Here is a 19,997-nt window from a genome sequence, read left to right on the forward strand (position 1 = left end):
TCCTATAAATTACTACCTAATATTCCCTTAAATAATACAAGTCTCCTAAATGAATAGAAATAATGAAAATATTGAACTAACTCTTTCCAATAGTTGTCCTTCAACGTGTATCTTAGCTTCCTCAGCTTCAATAAATTTTTCAGGTAAATCACCAGTGGTTGTTACCTGACGAATGTTGTCTAATTCTTTGGCCATGTCGCTTAGATTTTTGTTAACCTGTTTACAGCTTTTAACAGCGGTCTGTAAAACGAATATGTGACAATATAAACTGTACGATTATCATAACCGAATTCCTAACCAGTACGAGTTTGTATTAAGAAAGAGAGAAAGATCTAAAATCTATTTCGGTTCCCATTTAACACGTACCGAATATTCGTGAAGTCTTTGTCTGGCCTGAATGAGAGTACTGAGTTTTAACGGTTCTGTTAAAAATTGTTTCTTTTCTTCGGTCCATGCTCTGACAGCATCGTAAAGTGTTAAAAACCTTTGCCAAGCGTCTAACGTGTCACCAACAATTTGTCTCTTTTCATCTAACCAATTTCTAACTTGTCCCAATTGTTCTTTCAAATCGTTAACAGTTTTATCGATTAATTCCTTTTCGTTGTCGTCTTGCGTATTATCGATGATTATACGTGCATTTCTCGTTAATCGTTCGAGTTTATCGGTGATAGGTCCCAGCTCATTTTGTATCAATCGTAAACTTTCCCTAAGTGCATGTGGTTCTACTGATCTATCTTGCACTTTAATCTCAGCTTGTCTAACCCATGCCTGAACATCGTCTACGTCGGTCAAATAATCCGACCTAGTGGTCCTGGCACGTTTAAATTCTCTCTGTTTCTCATCCATAGCTTGTGCACTAGCCTCGGCACAAAGCTCGAGAGCTGTTAAGTGCTGGGATAAATCGGTTGGTACCAACTGCTGACTAACTTGATACCGCGCCTTAACGTTAACACTCAATTTCTTTGATTTATCTAACAAATCGTCCAATTTTAATTTCAATTCGTTAACTTGTTTATCAGTTTTATCCTGATCTGCACCAAATACGTATAAATTTGTTACACCAATTTTTAACTCGTTCAAATTTTCACGTAAGATTTCTATTTCACTTTCGAGATTTTCGAGTTCCTTAAGATCTTCCTCAGCTTTCTTCGATTTCTCCCGTAATGAACCAACGAGTCTGTGAATATATCAACAAAAAATACTATAGTTCACCTATCTAATCTATGATTTAGTTGTTTTATGCAATAACGCGAAGATTAATGGTAAGATTTAAACGTATTTCATTTATTCTTGCAATATTTTGCTTTAAGTTGCATCAAAAATGAATCTCCTCAATTTATTTATTACACGTTTTATATCTAATAATATATACAAACATTTCTCTCTCTCTCTCTCTCTCTCTCTCTCTCAAATGCTAAAGACAATAAGATTGAAAAAGATATAAATGTGCCTGGAATGAATTGTGTTGGTTTTGGTGTTGGTTTTTGTATTAGTGTTGGTGGCCTTAGAACGTCAAGTTAGCCGGAACGAGGGACAACAAATTTAGAATCGGAAATGCGTATCGTACTTCGTCTTAGGCTGGCTTGATTCCCAGAGAACTAAAAGATGCTGCTGGGTGCGCAAGAGCTGAGAATCAGCTTTGGCTAAAAGTAGATGAACTAACTATGTATGTTAAAACCACACACACACATACACCAAAAGATATATATATTAAGAGAATGAGAAAGAGATAAAGAGTTTTCTCAGACTGACTCTTTTAAATGTTCCGTTCATTTCCGTGATGCTCATGAAAATGTTCATACTCCCCTTTCAACTAAACTTTGTCAAGACAGAAATAACATTTCTATATATATATATATATATATGTATATGTATTATTATACTTTTTTTAGAATGAATTTATATGTTGTTTAAATTTATTGTTACTGTATTTTGTTATATATATATATATAATAAGTTTGAAATTGTATAATGTCAAGATGTGAATCTTCACACATGGTGAAATATCAACAAATAACAAATAGACTAGGAATATTTGGATTTATTTTTATATTAATAATATATATAATTTTATATTAATTATATATTAATATTAAAATTATTTATTAATAATTAGGATATGTGCACCACGTGATCATGTGAATCTTGACATTCTATAATTGTAATCTTCCATGTGGTAACATATATATATATATATTAATATAATAATTTAACATAATATGTAATATAATATTATTTATATTATATTTAATTTAATATATATATATTTATATTAATATAATAATTTAATATAATATAATATTATATATATATATATATATCTTTTATTTATAATTAGAATGAAGTACTGTGTTGTTTTATTCTTTGAATAATTTTTGATCAACGTATCAAATGTTATCAATATATATGCAATTTTGATTTCATTTTATATTTTAATTCTTTTTTTTTTGTTCTTTTTTAAGGAAGGATAATGGTGGTAATGTGGTTTTTTTTTTTTTTTTTGAAACTTTAGAAAGATTATGATATAATCCCGTAGTTGTGGTAGTGAAGAAGGTCTATTTTTTGAAAGAAGATGTCAGAAATGTGCCGTAATGTCTTATGCGTATGTATGTGCGTGTGTGTGTGTGTGGGCTATGACGAAGCGGTATGATATAAAAATAGATTAGACCGGCTAAAGAAGTTTCACAAAATGACATACAGTCGCCAGTGGCAAAGAAACTTTCGCGAAAACTAACACATTAACAAGAATTTGTTAATTGTTAATAATATTATTGAATTATTTCACAATTTATGTTTATATGTCATTAACTATATACTTCTTTCTATAATTTATATATATATATATATAAATATGATTATTAGTTTAGATTTTTAAAGTAATATTTGATTTGATTTGATTTGATTTGAGTTTAATTTAATTTAATTTAATTTTTTGTTTTGTTTTGTTTTAAATTATAATGAATCATCGATGAACTAATACACGTTAATAATACATACATATCACGCATTTAAATTTACGATTCATAAAATGTCAAGTTGGTTTGTGATATTATTTAGTCGATGATTTCATCTTGTAAATATTTGTTTTTTCTTTTTTTTTTTCGAAATTTTTGATTTCTTTTTGTTCTTAAGAAACGCGATTGTGTTATCTACAACAAAGTTGATAAATAATTTTATTAATTCACCATCATCTTATAAACATTAATAATTGTATTAATTTTAAACTAATTAATAATTATTAAAGTTAAAAACTTTGTTCATTTTATTTTCTCTTTGAATGAAATGAAATAATACCACGTGGCGTTTGCAGAAGGATCAAATTTCAATGTTGAAAATTTATGTGATACACCAATTGTAAATTTATCATAATGATAATAACAATCATTTGCTTGAGATATTTTACAATAAAAAATTATCAAAGAAAATTTTTTAATTAAAATGAAAAACAAACGTGTTCGAAAATCCAAACATTATTTCGATATGGATGACGTAAAAATTATTATTAAATGCACAAATTATCACTCGTGTGTCACACAATTTGCGTGAATTTCAAATAAAAACCAAAAAAAAAAACAAAAAGAAACAAAAAGAAAATCATATAAAAATAATAATAATAATAATAATAATAATAATAATAATAATAATAATAATAATAATAATAATAATCATATAAGTATGTAAAAATAATTTGTATATTACAATAAAATCAAATAAATTGAAATAAAATCAAATTAAAATAAATTAAATTAAAATAAGTTAAAATTAAAAAAAAAAAAAAAAAAAAAAACTAATAATCATATAAATATAAATCACCAATTGCAATTATAATTTCATTATAATTTATTTTCTACTAACAAATTAATTTTTTTTTGATCATTCTAACTATCCCTACCTCTTTCCCACGAATAATATTACATTCACAATTATGAAAATATGAACCACTAATCATTTCAATCCCCAACCCCCTATACTTTTTATCCTTTCTTTTTTTTTCCTTCTCTAAAAACAACAACAAATATAAATATATAATATATATATATATATATATATATATATATATATATATATATATATATATATATATATAAATATGAATGTATATATGTGTATATATATATATATATATATATATGTATATTAATTCTTGTAAAATACTATTACTATGGCGCGGCACAATCAAGTCAAACAGCAGCGGTCGCGGTTCGGAACTTTATTAAAATGAAGGGGTATGATGATTTGGTGCCTTTACTCGTGTCGAATTTTCACCGCTTGAATTTGCCGACGACTAAAGAAACCTACCACGCATGCGATCTGACAACTTTAAAGGCCAACTTAGGCTAGCCAAGAATGAAAAACCGAACAGGAGTCAGCAGCCACCGATTTGTATATGTGTCACGTGTCTGTGTATATCTATGTATATCTGTATCTACATGTGTGTGTGTGTGTGTGTGTTTGTGTACTAAGAATAATACGAACTAAACAAGAATAAAAGTAAAAAATTACTAAATGAAAAAAAAAGAGAATAGTGAAAGAATTTTTATGATTAATTCATTATTTTTGTGTTAAACAAATACTATACTCAATAATTATTATATATATATATATATATATATTTATATATTTATTGGGTGTAGCAATTAATTTTTTAAAGAATGGTTATATTATTAAATTTATTTTACTGTAATATTAATATTTTGATTTTATTTATTTTGTTGTTAAAAAATTTGGTAGATTGATTGGAAGTTTTGTTTAACATAATTATATATTTATAATTATTTTAGTAATTTTATTTTAAATTTTGTTGCTAAAATAACGTATTAATTGCTACACTTAATACATAATATATATTATTTAATATTAATATTATTATTATATTATATTTTAATTATATTATTTATATTATATAGTATTTATAATATATATATAATATATGATATTATTTATAATATATTATATATTAATATATTTATATATTATTATTATATTATTAAAATATTATTATATTATATATATATATATATATATATATATATATATATTTATTATAAATTATATTTTATAATATAAATATATTTAATATATAATATTATTTATAATATATTATATATAATATATATATTCATATATTATATATTAACATATTACAATAAATATAATATTTAATATTATTTATATATATATATATATATATTATAAAATAATATTATAATATATAAATTAATATTAATATTAATATAATGTTAATATAATATAACATAATATTAATAATATAATAAATATATTATTAATATAGTATAAATATTTAAATTAATATATTAAATAAATAAATAAATATATATATTTGTTGCTATTAATAAGATAGAAACTATAAATTATAAGATATAAAATTAAATGATAATATATCATATACCATAAAAAAAATTTACCAATATTATTATTGTTTATCAAATCATCATAAATAATCACGAATAATAATCGTCATATATATTTTTTTTTCAATTTAACGTTGAAATTTTGAAGTTCTTAGAACACTATGAAAACAGTCTAACATATCTAAATTTCATTTTCTTATTAAAGATATTTAAATATATTTTGATTTGAATTTATCTGTAATAAATGTTTGTATACAAGAACGGCCAATGAACTGATTATTTATCAACAAGGTTTTCGTATGATTACTTATCATACTTATCTTACTATTTCGAGTATAATAATAATAATAATTGTTGCATTCGAAAACATGATGATTGTTGCTTTAAATTGCATTGTTTCTAAATTATATTTTAAAATAATCGTCTAGTTTCTTCATTATTATAAATAAAAAAAATTAATTTACCCATAGGTAAATTTAGATAAAAGTTTTAATTATTAAATATTAATTAAAATTATTTTTTTGCTATATTATAACAAACAATTGTAAAATTGTTTATTGTTTATATATAACAATAAAAAGAACAAATATATGTTTAAAATAATTATCTCTGAAATGTAATAATAATATACACGAAGATAATAATAAACAAATCTTTTTTTGTATACCTAACAGAAAAAAGAAAAGCTTAAGCTTAATACACAACAAACTTTTCATGCACATGCCAAAACCTGCTCCAGGACCATAATTCGCGTTTAATATTAATTGAAATTTGAATTTAAAAAAAATAAATTAATTATAAATTGTTCATTAATCTAACGTACCTTAAAGATTTTCTTCAATGATTTTAACACACTAATAAAAAACACGATTATTACAAATTGTGCAATATACTTGTAGAGCTTTAAATTATCACTAAAATTGGCAAATGATTTTACATATGTGAACATTTTCTTGCCAAAATTATTTATAGATATATATAAATCTAAAAACAAGAGCAAGAATAATAAAATACGTTTAAGCTTTAGTATAATAATATAATACGATTGAAAATAATATCAAGAAAGTGTTTTTTCAATTTTGAGTCACACAATCAACAACCTATCTAGATATTGATAATAATATATTTTTTTTATATATAGTTTATCTATATATATATATAAATAAGTAAGTAAGTAAACATTATTAATAACTGCTATAATATCAAATAATAAACTAATAAAATGGTTTCATTAAATTCAACGAAATTTTTAAATCGAACGTGTGTCCATGTATGGAGCTTGTACCAAATAAAAGAAACAAAATAAAGTAAAAAAGTAAAAAAATGTTGTCACATTATTATGACTCACGATTCGGCGGACTTTTGAAGATGTTTGATGCGTTCCTCGAGAGCACATGCCGGGGCTTGTGTAAAAGCTGACAGATAAATGAGCACTGGTCCTGCTAATGTTTGTATTTCCTCAGTTGCCGGTCTAAGCTTATCAGCATCCGCAATTAATTCCTGATTGGAAAATAAAAAAATAAAAAAATGATTTGATTAATTAATATAATCTAATAATCTTGTTTAAATGTTTCTATAGAAATATATTTTATCTAAAAAACTATTTTAATTATCAATATTAATCTGTATAATATTATCCAAACGTATTACTATATAAACAACTAGTATAACAAAATATATGGTCTTATATATATATAAATATTTTTTCAATTATAATTCTAATATTGTTAATATTAATTTTTATATAATATTATGTATCAATATTTTGTGAATATTACAATTTTAATATTATCAATATTATCTATATAATATAATAAAAATATATTACTATATAAATAACTACTATTACAAACTATATTATATTATATATAAAACTACTTTTATGAATTATAATTTTAATATTGCCAATATTAATATATTATAAATCTTCAATAATAAATAAAATGCTAATAACAATTTTAATTTTAATATTAATCTATTATATTATTTATTTAATATAATAAAAATCTCTATTACTCTAATAAAAACAACTACTATTGTATAACACACTATATAATATTAGATAAAACTACTTTTATGAATTACAATTTTAATATTATCAATATTAATCTATTATAAATTCTTTATAATAAATAAAATAATATAATACTTACGTATAAAGCTTTGCTGGTATCTTGCAAATGTTGTTTTGATCTAACAATCGTATCAATTAGTTTACTTTTTTCTTCAATAGCATTCAATCGTGTTTCAACGTGAGAATAACGTGCTTCCAATTCTTCCCAATGTCTCGATAAAGCTTCAAGTGCATCTCTACGTCCTTCCAAACCAGAAACCAATTCTTTCCATTCAGCAGTTATCTCAGCAGATTGTTCCTCAATCTTCTTTTTGTTACGTGGATTAGCCAAATGTAAAACTTCACGACCACGTTCGTTCAACAAATCTAATTCGAACTGTTGATTCTATAAAAGATAAAAAAAAGAAAATAACAAAAATGTAAGAAATGATATCAGTCACGTTTTTACATTGCGTTGTAGTCAAGCAAGTACTTTTAACTGACGGTTGAATAATAATAAACTCTGATACACCGGTTAGCCTTGCTAGATGACATCATTCGCAAAACTTGACATCATCGGTTAAAATTTCTCAAAAGAAAATGTCATTGCACCATTATTTTGTTTACCAACGAAATCAAACGAAATCATTGACACATTTTTATAATAGTATTCATTTATATTAACCTTGAGACGTTATTTTTATATATGCCATAATCATTGAATACTTTCATTGAAATAAATAATTCATTACTGCCTTTTTTACTTTTTTTTTAAAGTATAATGATAATTCTCGACATTGACCGGGATTTTAACTAAACGTTTACGTATAATCTAAGTTTAGTATTACATTCTATTTTATAATTAAAATAACCATTCTCTCATTCTCTATTTGATTCTAAGAATTTGTTACAATTATGTTTTAAATACAGTACAAATAAAAAACTTATGTCATCTGTTATTTCAAATATAAAAACTACCATATATTATTATTTACCTGAATATCATTTAATGCATGAGTAATCTTTTGAATATTAAACTGCAAGCCGGCTAAAGTTGTAACAGGTTCATCAGTGAATCTTGTCCGAGCTATGACAGCACGAACACGTTCCAAGGTTTGACTGTAATCCCTCCAAGTTTCTGCACCTTGTTCCATACGTGCTCGTTGAGATCTAGCAGTATTCAATGTGTTCTTTAACAATTGTGTATGTTGTTGTTGTTCTGTACTTAATTCCTCTTGTTCAGAACTATTCAATGATGGCCATATTTTATCAGCAGCTTGTTGAATTTGTTGGGATACCAATTCACGAATCGATGATTCGGTACTAAAGTATATCTACAAATTGAAATACGTTTTAGAAAATGAACCTGTTTGTAATAAAATTGTACTATTAATAATTACTCACCTTGTGTTCTTCCAAATCACTAAGAATATTTTCAAAATCAAGACCATCCTTATCACTTTCAAGTCTAATTTCAGCTTCTTTGACCCAATTGTGCAATTTATCGGCTAATTGGGCATAATTTAATCTCATTTGTAAATTATTTTCAATATAATTTCCACGTTCCTCCATTTCTCTGGGTAATGACGTTAACAGTGACATTGCTTCACTTAACATTTCTTTCAATGATCCTGGCATACCTTCCTCATGTTTCACGGAATCCTTTAACGTACGAATTTTATCCAAATATTCGTTTATACTGTCACAAAGAATTTTATGTTTGTTTATTTCTTCTTCAACACTTTGAGGATCCCTTTCCAACAGTGGTCTAGATTTAACCTCTTTTTCTTTACTTTCAATCCAATCTAAAATGTCGGCCAATTCTTCAGCTAATCTTCTGTGTTCAGCAGCAGCCAATTCGTGTTTTTCTCTTTGAGTTTCAACAGCTCTTCTGAGACCTTGAAGTTGTTGTTTGAGAGTTTGCAATTGTTCTGTTATAATATTTCTATCAACTGCTGAACCCTCAGCAGCTATTTGTTGTCCTTTATCTGTAGCACTTGCTAATGTAGCTTCACATTCTTGTATTTTTAATATAGCATCATCATACCTATTTAAAAAACGAATTAATTATTTATTAGTACTAATACAACTACTTATAATTTTTGTAAATAATCAATATGATTACCTTTTGATTTTGTCTTCAGTTGTTTGACCAGATTTTTCAATATCTCGAATAATTTCCGTATATTTAGCAATGAAAGTAGTAATTTCACCAACCAATGCTATAAATTGTTGACGAAGAAGCAAAAGTTGTCTAAGTTTTGCAATTTGTGCTTCCAATGCTCTTATAAGATCATCCTGTTGAGCAAGAATACTTTGAAGATCACCAACATTAGCCGATTGCAAACCGGATAACTTAGATTTGTTGTTTTTAAGATCATCTAAGATTCTTTCGTAAGCTGCCAACATTCCTTCAACGTCCTCGATACGTGCACCGATTGGTTTGTTCAAATCTTGAAGTTCTTTTTGAATGTCAGTCATGAATTGTACAGCTTCAGCAACCCTTGCAGCAGCTTCTTCAGCTTCGTCAATTTTTTTCTGCAAATTATTAGCCCTTTCGTTGATTACATTAGCAACCCTATCGTGGGCCTCTTTCATGCATTTCAATTGTTCACTGAGTTCTTGTTTATCGGCATCACTGATAGTTGGCAAAATTGATTTTCCTTGTTGGGTTATCTTTTCTATGTTATCTTCATATTCTTTGGCTTCTTTCTTCAAACGATCGTACTGCAAAAAATAAAAGTTGGAAAATAAATTGAATTTTTATGGTTATGTAATAAAAAACAAACACTAGGAAATACCTTAGCAAGTTGTTCACGTAAAACATCAACGCTAGATGTTCGCAATTCTAATGAAGTAGCAACTTCTGCTTCGTTGATCCAACGTTGACACTTGTCCATTTCATTTTCGAACGATTTACGTCCTTGAAGAAGATCGTTAAGGGATGCTTGCTTTTCTTTAGCTTCTCTTTTCAATTCTTCGTAATCTTTGTTCAAATCGTCTAATAAACCTTGCAATTTGGCACGATCTTCAGCGTTACATTCTTTCAACATATTGTGTCCCTGTTTTATAATGTCATTCAAATTGCCTTCGTTGAAGGATTCAATTTCAGATTCTAAACTGCTGTGTTGGGCAATTTCTTGTTCAACTTTTGATGCTTTTAGGGGAAGGTAACCACTAAGTTTCTTCAATTCGTTGCTCTTGTTTTTGATCCATGCACGTGCTCGTGCTAAATCAGTTTCAAATTTGCGACAAGCATCTACAGCTGCACTCGCAATGGAAATTTCTTCTTGCAAAATTGTACGCAATTCGATATGTTCTCCTCTCAAAGCTTTTGTATTATCTTCCAATTGCTGTTGTTCGCTAGTTTCCAATTCATTTTGCATATTTCCAACACGTTTTTCAAGAGTGTCTACTATCATTTGTTTACCTTCGGCTTCTTTTAATATACTCTGCAAAAATATACGATTAAAATATTATAAATAGATATTTAAAAACATTTATACATCAAATTATTGTAAAAACAATGAATTACCTTAAGTACAAGCAACCTTTCTTCAGCTTGTTTACTCTCGTATCCCAAAGGTTCGGTCAATCTAGCGTGTTCTTTCTTCTGTTCAATCCAATTACGATTTTCTTCAATTTCTTGACGAGTAGCTTCGATACCCTGAGCTGTCATATCCAAAACTTGTGCCTTTCTTTGCAATTTTTTACTAATATCTGTATAACGTCTTTCAATGAACTTAATTTGTTCCTCAATTTGTTGAGAATCCAAATTACTGACAGAATCCATTACTTGATCACCCAATTTCTTAACTTCATCCATTCTGTCTGTACTCTGTGATTCAAATTCACCGATTATTTCTTTTATATTAGAAATCTTTTGACCAATCGTAAGACCACTACCCTTTTCAATACCATCAGCTTTTTTTAACAGAGTATCAAACCACGTTTGAATATCTTGCACTTGATTTCTATACTTTTGTATCAAATCTTGTGACGCTTGTTTACCAACAATGGCATCTGTCAATTCAGCTTCCAATTTGTTCAGTCCATCTTCAACTTCTTGTATTTCCGGATGCGATGAAAGTTCTGTCAGTGCACGCGTACGACGTTCATTAACATTAACCAATAATTCATTCATCGTTTGCAATTCAGCTTGAGCAGCTTCTGAACGTAATTTTGCCGGCCTTGATTTCCATTCTGCACAAAGGGCACGTTGTTGATTTATCCACATGCACAATGCATTCTTTTGTCTGGTTTGTTCTTCCAAATCACCGACCACTTTTGTAACATTCGTCAAGTGGGTTTGCATTTGATCGATAAGATCTTCCAATTTCGTACGAATTTCAACTTCCCTTGGTGCAATTTGTACAGGTGGTGCATCCAATGGACTACCAGGTCTGGAAATGCAAGCTGCTGCTGCCTCGCAAGCTTCAACAGCCAATGCCAAACGTGTTTTCTCCGATTGTAACTTGTTATGCAACGTTCGAGCATTTTCCAAACTTCCTTCAGCTTCTGCCAAAGTATCCAATGGAGCTTCCAACTCACGTGCAATTTCTACTTGATAAGAATCTAAATTCTTTGCGATACTTTCCAAAGTATTTTCGTATTCTTGGAATTTCGTTAAGGAATCCGCCAATCTACCTTTTATTTGTAACGCAGTATTCAACAATGAATTGTAACTGTCTTGAACGTTTTGCAATTGCGTTTCTATGGTCGTCTTGATTTCTTTATTCACCCCAACGTATTGATTTATTTGTCCTTGACCTTTAGCTTTCAAATCATCAAGCACAGTTTGATACTTTTGTATTTCTATCAGCAATGATTCGTGTTGTTTCATCTGTGCCATTGTTTGTTCTTTACTAGTTATATACAATGAGTTATGTGCCATCAATTGGAACGATATTTGTAACAACCATTTTTCTGTATCCTGTAATGCAGCATGGTAAGCATTGTATTCTTTCATTTCATCCTCAATCAATTTCTTTCTTTCATCAACTCGATCACTCAAAGCTTGCCACTTTGTCAACAATTCTTTTGATCGTTCCAACGTGTCATTATTGTCAGCCCAATTGGACAATTCACCAGCTTCTTCCATCAAATTATCCAAATCTGTTTTTTTACTGTGCACAGTTTCTTGTATGTGTTTGTAACGTTCAAGCAAAGTTTTCATTTCACCAAATTCACCTTTGCTATTTGGCAAATCTTCCGTAGATTCGTAAGTTTCGTCCAACCATTTTTTAAATTTGTTATAAGCTTCCAAATGATCCTCCCAACGACTAAGGATCGATTTAACTCGTGCTTGATTGGTATTTAAATCCATGGTCAATTGTTCCCAGTTAGATCGTAGATCAGCCATATCTGTTCTTAGTTGATCTTGTTGTTCAGGTAATGCGGTGTTAATTGCTTTAACGAAAGCATTTTGTAAGGTGGTTAATAATTGTTGACCTTCTGTTATTTGTGATGCTGCAACCTTAAGGATTGATAGTTTATTCTTAGCCCATGCTTCGTCACCAGTTCCAATACAATCTTTGACAGATTTTTGCACGGAACACAACCAATCTTCCATTTCTTTTTTAGCTTTCAAAAATTCTGTATGATCTGATAGATTCTTTTCAACTTTGGAAACTAAACTTTGTGCATCGGTGAGTAAAGATGTATAAGCTGATTGTAATTGTACAGTTTTGTCACGTGCTAAACTCCAAGCACTCATTTCCAACAAAGCTTCACATTTGTCGTTCAAATCTTCCAAAATGGGTTTTTGTTCGATAGCTTCATCGACCAATTGTTTGCATCTAGCTAAATCCGTTTGCGTTTTATTCTCTTTCGATTGTTCATCGTTAACTTTCTGTTGGAAATAATCAATCCATGCTTTCATGTTATCCACAGCAGCTGTAAATTGTGACCACTTTGATATACAATTGTTAAGAGTTTCATGCGAATCGTGACATTGTGATTGTAACAAGGACCAATCATTTTGCAATTGTTTTACATCTTGTTTGATAGAATCTTGACCCTCTGTACCTGTAGTTGAAATTACAGCATCCCTTAGTTCAATTACTTTTGAGATTAATTTGTCACCTTTTGGCAAAGATGAAATAATTTGACTTATTTTATTTTCACGTTCCAATACTTGTCCTTTATCACCATGTGTGTCACTGTGTTGTTGAAGTTCCTGTTTAGTTTGACGTACCCAATCTGTAGCTTCATTGTAAGCTTGTTGAAACTTTTCGTGATCTTTTATTTGATTTTCTAATTTATTTATTTTATCAGCAATTGATTGTTTAATCGATTCATATTTTGTTATTGTTGACTCGTAAGGACTTTTTTGTATAGTCGAATCTTCAGCAAGACGTGTTTTAAGTCGATTCAATGAATCACCATGACCAATTATGTCTCTTAATACCGTTTTGAATTTTTCCAATAGGGCACGTTTTTCACTTAAATCATTTCTGTAAATTTCTTCAGCTTGAACTTTACCTTCAACCTCTTCAATCCAATCAGCGATCATTCTATGAATTTTGTTCAATTCTTCTAATACACCTGCACGTACGGAAAGTTTTTGTCTAGCAATTTCAACGTCGGATAACAATTTGTCAAATTCAGCTTTAAGATTTTCAGTATCTTCTTGTATTTTAACAGCACCATTTTGTTCAGTGTTCATTATAACCTTTTCCTTTAATTCCAACGCATAACGTAATTTATTTTGACCTTGTTCTAATGTTTGTCTTATTGTTTTACACGTGTGCAATTTATTGTTAACTTCTTGCAAAGTACTTGGAATTTCCATGCACTCTCCCAATTTGTTTCGAGTACGTTCAATCCAATCTTCACATTCTTGATGCAACGTATTGTGTTGTTGATGTTCTTGATAATGTAATTCCAATCGTCTCATAATTTCTTTGGCAAGTGACAAAAGAGCATTGTATTTGGTTGTCAATTGTGTAACAGCGTTTGATATTCGCGTATCGGCACAAGTTTCTACCAACATTTGAGCTTTCATATTCAAACGATCCAATTCTTTTTGCCAATCGAACAAAGTTTGCAAATGTACTTGGAATTGTTCGAGTACGTTTTTCTTTTCTTCCAAACTGTCCTGTAATTTATTGAAAGATTGTACGAGTTGTTCGGTTTGAGTCAACCAATCAGCAGCTTCAGAAAATTGTTCCTCGTATTGAGTCCATTTTACAATAGCTTCTTCTAATAAAGATTTTGTTGTACCCAATGAATCTACGTAATTATCGTATTCATCTTGCAACAATGCTACTTCTTCCTCAATTATTTCTTTATCTTCAGCATCAGCAATCTGACAAGCAGCATTACCACGTTCTAAAGCTTTCTCAAGTTTCTTCTGTCCTTCAGAAAGTTCACACTGCAATACCTTCAATTGTGTAATTTTACTTGCTATTGATTCTTTGTCACCCGTAGGTTCTGAACATTTGCCTAATCTTTCTTTGGCAACTCTTATCCATTGTAAAAATTCATTACCACTGTCAATAAAGGCTTGATGTTGTTCCACCGTTTCCTTTTGTTTAGCATAAAGTTCTTGTGCGTGTTTACTCAATGTTTTATATTTAATGGATATCTCAGTTGCTGGTGTAGCTTGTCTCAAATCTTCTGCTTTAGTTGCTACCGATTGTATCATTGGTTCAAATGCAACTATGTCTTGTACGATGCTATTTGTTTGACGCAAATTAGCTTTCCTTTCACCAATTGCCAATGAACTCAAACCTGCAGTACCTTTTTTAGCTTTAGAAACTTTCTGTTCCCAAACCTGTTGCAATTTAGCTTCACGATCGTTGATCCATTGTTGCAATTGTGAATAAGAGGAACTGTAATCAGCCCATTGTAAAAGACTCGTTTCCAAATGTACTTTGGTCGTTGATATTTTCTTAACTAAACGTTCCCAATCATTTTGTATATCCTTCAATTGCGAACCAATTTCTTCACGACCATCTGAACGTGTATTTCTCATCACCTTTTCACCACAATTTATTGTCAAATGAACCAAATTTTGTCCTTCCTCACGTTTCCTCAATAATTCTTGTATCTTGTCTAATCTATTTTGCAATTCGTTTCTACTGCTAGTCGATGCAGCTTCAGTTCCTTGTCTGATAATTTGTTTTGCATTTTCTATCCAATCACGTGCCTTACCAAGATAAGCCTCGTACTCCTCGTGTTGAGCCAAATTAATTTCAACTTTGTTTAGAACATCTTTAGCAAGATTTACTTGCACTTGATAACGTGAATTTAAATGACGTAATTGATTGTTAACATAAGTGTCCAAATGAGAAGATAGCAAACCAGATGCAGTTTTGTTAAATTTGTCAATTTGTTCTTGACCTTTAGTCAAATTGTTCAATATTTCTTTTACCTCTTGCACTTGTTTTTGTTTCTCTTTAACGTTTGGCAACAATGCATTCTTTTGTGCTTTGATAAGAATGTCAAATTGTTGCAACCAATCACTAAGTCGTTCATATTCGTCCTTGTAATCTCGCCATTGACTGATGGTTGATTCCAATTGATCCTTTTGTTGTTTTATTTCTGCATAAAACAAATATAAATATTATTATTTAATTAACAAGTTTATATCCTACAAGATAAACAAAAAAAAGACACAAGTTACCTTTGAATAATCCTTCGAAACTTTCTGTTAATGCACGTATCTCATTTTTGATAACTTCTTGACCTTGAGCATTGGTACTAACACATACAACTTTACCAGTGTGTTGTAAATGTTCAACCAAAAGTTCCCCTTGAGCTTTTTTATTCAAAAGACTTTCCAATGGTGCTACAGCATTTTCAATGGCCAATTTATCACTCAATGATCTTTGTTTCATGGCTGGTATCTTTTCACGTGCACGATTAAGCCAACTGATCAAATTGTCATGCGCTTCTTTATATAGACGATGATCTTTGTATTGTTCCTCACGTTCCGTCAATAACGATTTAATTTTTTCAAACAACATATCAAATCGACCCAAAATATCTTGGGCGTGTGAAGCAGCCAATCCTTGTTGTCCACTTGCAATCATCTCAGCAACTTTAGCTTTCAAACTTTCAACTTCTATGTTCTCGCATCTGATTTTTTCTTCCAATGCTTTTATACGTTCCAATTGACTCCTTTTTTCTGTCATCGTTGCTTGGAATTGTGACAGTTCTTCCAAGGACGTTTGCATGTATTCGTTAGTTTTATTAATCGATTGAATTTGTTCCAACAAACCGGCCCATTTGTTAATCGAATCGTCCAAATTCGTTTTAGTTTCGAGCATTTTCGACGCCACTGCACTCCATTGTTCTTGAAGATACGCCAATGATTCGTTGATTGCTTGGTGTCCGCTAGGTGCAGTGTTTGCCAAAACAGCTTGGGCCAATTCAACGATACTTTGAACTTTTGCAAAACCATCTTCCTTGTACAACAATATATCTTGCATGGTTTCCATCTTATTTTCCAAATCTTTTTGGGATGATGCACTCAAATCCGAACAATAAGCCAATTTGTTTTTAATGTCGTTCAACCATCTGCTACATTCGGATAATTGATTATCGAATTCTTGATGTACGGCAACAAATTGATGCCAACGATTGTTCAAATCTTTAACCTTACTTGATATTTGTTGATACTTAATACTCAATTCGGATATATGAGATGTTCGAGTGGATAGATTTTTATGCAATTGTTGGGCCCTTTCAGTAACCGCATCAATTTCAAGTTCTTTAGCACGTACTTCACCTTGAAGTGAACGTAATTTTTCCAATTGATCTTTTTTCTCAGAAAATGTTGCTTTCAAATCAACAGCGTGAAGCTTAGTATCCGTGTCTTTGATCCAAATCAAACATCTTTCCTTAAAGTTTTCAAATTCATTCCATTGTTGCAATTTATTTTCCAATGCTTCAATGGTCGACTTAACAGCTGATATTAAACCTTCCCATTCTTGTTGTGACGAATCAATTTGTGATCTTATATTAATTTGACCAGTTTCCAATGTACCGGGTATCACTTTTTCACCAAGAATACGAATCTGTTGTACTCTGGGTTGTTCTTCAGGAAGCGTATGTAAAAGATTTTGCAAACGATCCAAATTTGTATGAAGAGATACACGTTCCAATTCGGTATCACCCCATAGATTAACAGCATTGTGCGTTGCATCCAACCATTCGTGTGTATCCAACACTGCTTTGCTATATTGTTGATGATCACTCACAATTCCCTCGTATCTTTCAACAAACGTTGTTGCACGTTTCAATACCTCAGCGTGTCTACGTTTCAATTTGTTTATAATAGAATCTATTTTATCCGTACGTTCCGGAAGATTATCAGCTTTATCTGACAAATCTAACAAATCTTGTTGATGTACTTGTACATCATGCAAGAATGAACGATAAATTTGCAATTGTCCACGTTTCTCATCCAATGTTGTTTTCAATTCAATATCTTCTTTCAATTGTGATTCAGCATCTTTCAACCATTTCTCAAATCCTTCACTACATTCATCAAAACCAGACCATTTAACAATTCTACCTTGCAAATCACGTTCAGTTGATGCAATATCGTCGTACAATCCTTCTAAAACTTGTTGAAGATCTGATAATTCTTGACGAATGATTTCTCTTCCTTCTACACCGGTTGTTGGATACAAACGTTCACCAGTTTCAATTGTACTGTTCAATAATGACATTGCTGATGATTGTCTACCCAAAAGTTCCTTCAAAGTATCAGCTTTTGCTATTAATTCTTGATGAGTGCCACACAAATTGTCAGCGACTGATTGATAACGTCCTCTTGCTGTAGCCAACCATTCTGAACATTGTTTGTAACGTTCCAAATATGCAGCATGATCTGAACAAGCTTGTTCACACTTTTTCACCAGTTCCTGCAACATTTAATAAAGAATTTGATTATAATTTAATTGATAAGTTTACTTTTTGTTTAAATTGTTTCATTTTTATCATATTACCTTAGCAGTACTTTGTATTGATTGAAATCTAGAAGTGATTTGTTGCACACTAGAAGAAAATCTAGTTTCCCCACTGATTTGTATTAAATCTGATGAATCATATCTCATTTTATCAAAGTCTGCTTCTTTCTGCCTTAGATTTGCGATTAACGACTGCAGCAAACAAAGGTTATATTTTGTATATTAATTATTTGTATTAGACAGATAACAACATTAATTATAATTAACAAAATTATCACATGTTAAAATATATTTACAAAAGTAATGTTGATGTGTTATATATACACGAGCTGTTAGTTATATTTTTATCATATTATACCAAATTAAAAAGCATTATACTTCGTGTATTGTATAATATTCAATATATATTATAAATTAATTTGAGCGTTATAATAATTAATATATATATATATATATTTATATATAGAAATATGTATGTATTTTATACACATAAGAAAGTATGCATTTAAATAGCCTTTTGATGATAATAATAATTATTATTATTATTTACTGTAATAGGAAAACAATAGCAAGGAAGAGTGATGAAATGTTTGTATTTTTTTTCTTTTTTTTTTTTTTTTAACAAAAAGCCTGCACCATTCACATTTTGCATCTTGCAAGGCATTTGCTTGTAGATAATTTTCACTCTTACTTGTTCAAGGTTGGCACCAAGAGCCACCAATTCAGTTACATCCGTATTCCGAGATTCAGCAACCTTTTGTAGTTCCTAAGAAATTTCATTATTTACACATTTTTTTTCAATCAAACAAAATAATAAATAAAAAAAAATTGTCTTTTCCAATTATTAACGTAGAAGATTCTAAAACTGTAATTAAAGATAACCCAATTATGATTATACATACAGTTTTGTTAAGGATAACTTACTTGATATTTTTCCAATTGTTCTTGTTTCTCTTCAATGGTATTTTTCATGGAATAATTCTTCAATGAAGTTTCAGCATCTGCCAACCAAATGATCAACTGTTCCAATAAATTTTCATATTCACTCCATTGTTGCATTCTTTCTTCTATGCAACGTATTACGTCGTTAACAGCATTGGCAAAGTTTTTACTCTCAAATCTGACAAATACAAACAATTATTCAAATGAATTTGTTTATTTTCATTTTTTTTCAAATTTATATTACCTTAAATTAGCAACGTCTCTTTTCATACACTCGTAATAAACCTTTGGTGATAAATTGCTTGCATTTTGTGACACATGTTCTGCCAAAACATTTAATTTCAATTCACCTTCATTCTGTTTGTCCTGAATCTCAAGTACCTTGGCCAATCTATTTTGCAGTGTAGTTTTATTAGCAGTAAAATCACTGTAACTTATCAATTGTTCCCACTGTTGTTTCTGATAATCCTGATAAGCACGATAAAGATCTTGAAATTGTTGGAATATATCAAGGAACTCTTCTAAACTGGTTATAGCTTTTTGTGATTTATCAACAAGTTTCTCATATCTATCAGAAACTGATGTGACTTTATCTTGAATATCCAACGGTGCTTGTGCAACTTGGATCAAAGCATTGGCTTTTTCTGAAATTCCTTCAATTATACGTTTATGAGCAAGAATTTCCTGATGCAACGTCTGCAATTTCAT

The 19,997-nt window shown here is 29.4% G+C and overlaps 2 protein-coding genes across 2 annotated transcripts in view; both read right to left on the reverse strand.

The window, feature by feature from the left end:
* LOC107066352 (Muscle-specific protein 300 kDa) overlaps positions 1–18,302 on the reverse strand; it is a 63,121-nt gene extending 44,819 nt beyond the window's left edge. Inside the window, 10 exon segments of the mRNA XM_089174160.1 lie at positions 82–240; positions 367–1,177; positions 6,721–6,872; positions 7,526–7,831; positions 8,421–8,759; positions 8,830–9,472; positions 9,551–10,152; positions 10,227–10,877; positions 10,961–15,972; positions 16,055–18,302. Coding sequence (XP_089030286.1) covers positions 82–240; positions 367–1,177; positions 6,721–6,872; positions 7,526–7,831; positions 8,421–8,759; positions 8,830–9,472; positions 9,551–10,152; positions 10,227–10,877; positions 10,961–15,972; positions 16,055–18,107 — 10,728 coding nt within the window. The 5' untranslated portion in view covers positions 18,108–18,302.
* A 529-nt stretch (positions 18,303–18,831) lies between these two features.
* The window catches only part of LOC149033763 (muscle-specific protein 300 kDa-like), a 28,635-nt gene continuing 27,469 nt past the window's right edge, over positions 18,832–19,997 (reverse strand). Inside the window, 3 exon segments of the mRNA XM_089173356.1 lie at positions 18,832–19,113; positions 19,272–19,467; positions 19,534–19,985. Of these exon segments, the coding sequence (XP_089029482.1) occupies positions 18,853–19,113; positions 19,272–19,467; positions 19,534–19,985 (909 nt within the window). The 3' untranslated portion in view covers positions 18,832–18,852.

This window comes from Polistes dominula, unplaced genomic scaffold (assembly GCF_049000335.1).
Source record: "Polistes dominula isolate Pdom_NZ unplaced genomic scaffold, Pdom_raw_medaka contig_29, whole genome shotgun sequence".
NCBI classification, from domain to species: Eukaryota; Metazoa; Arthropoda; class Insecta; order Hymenoptera; family Vespidae; genus Polistes; species Polistes dominula.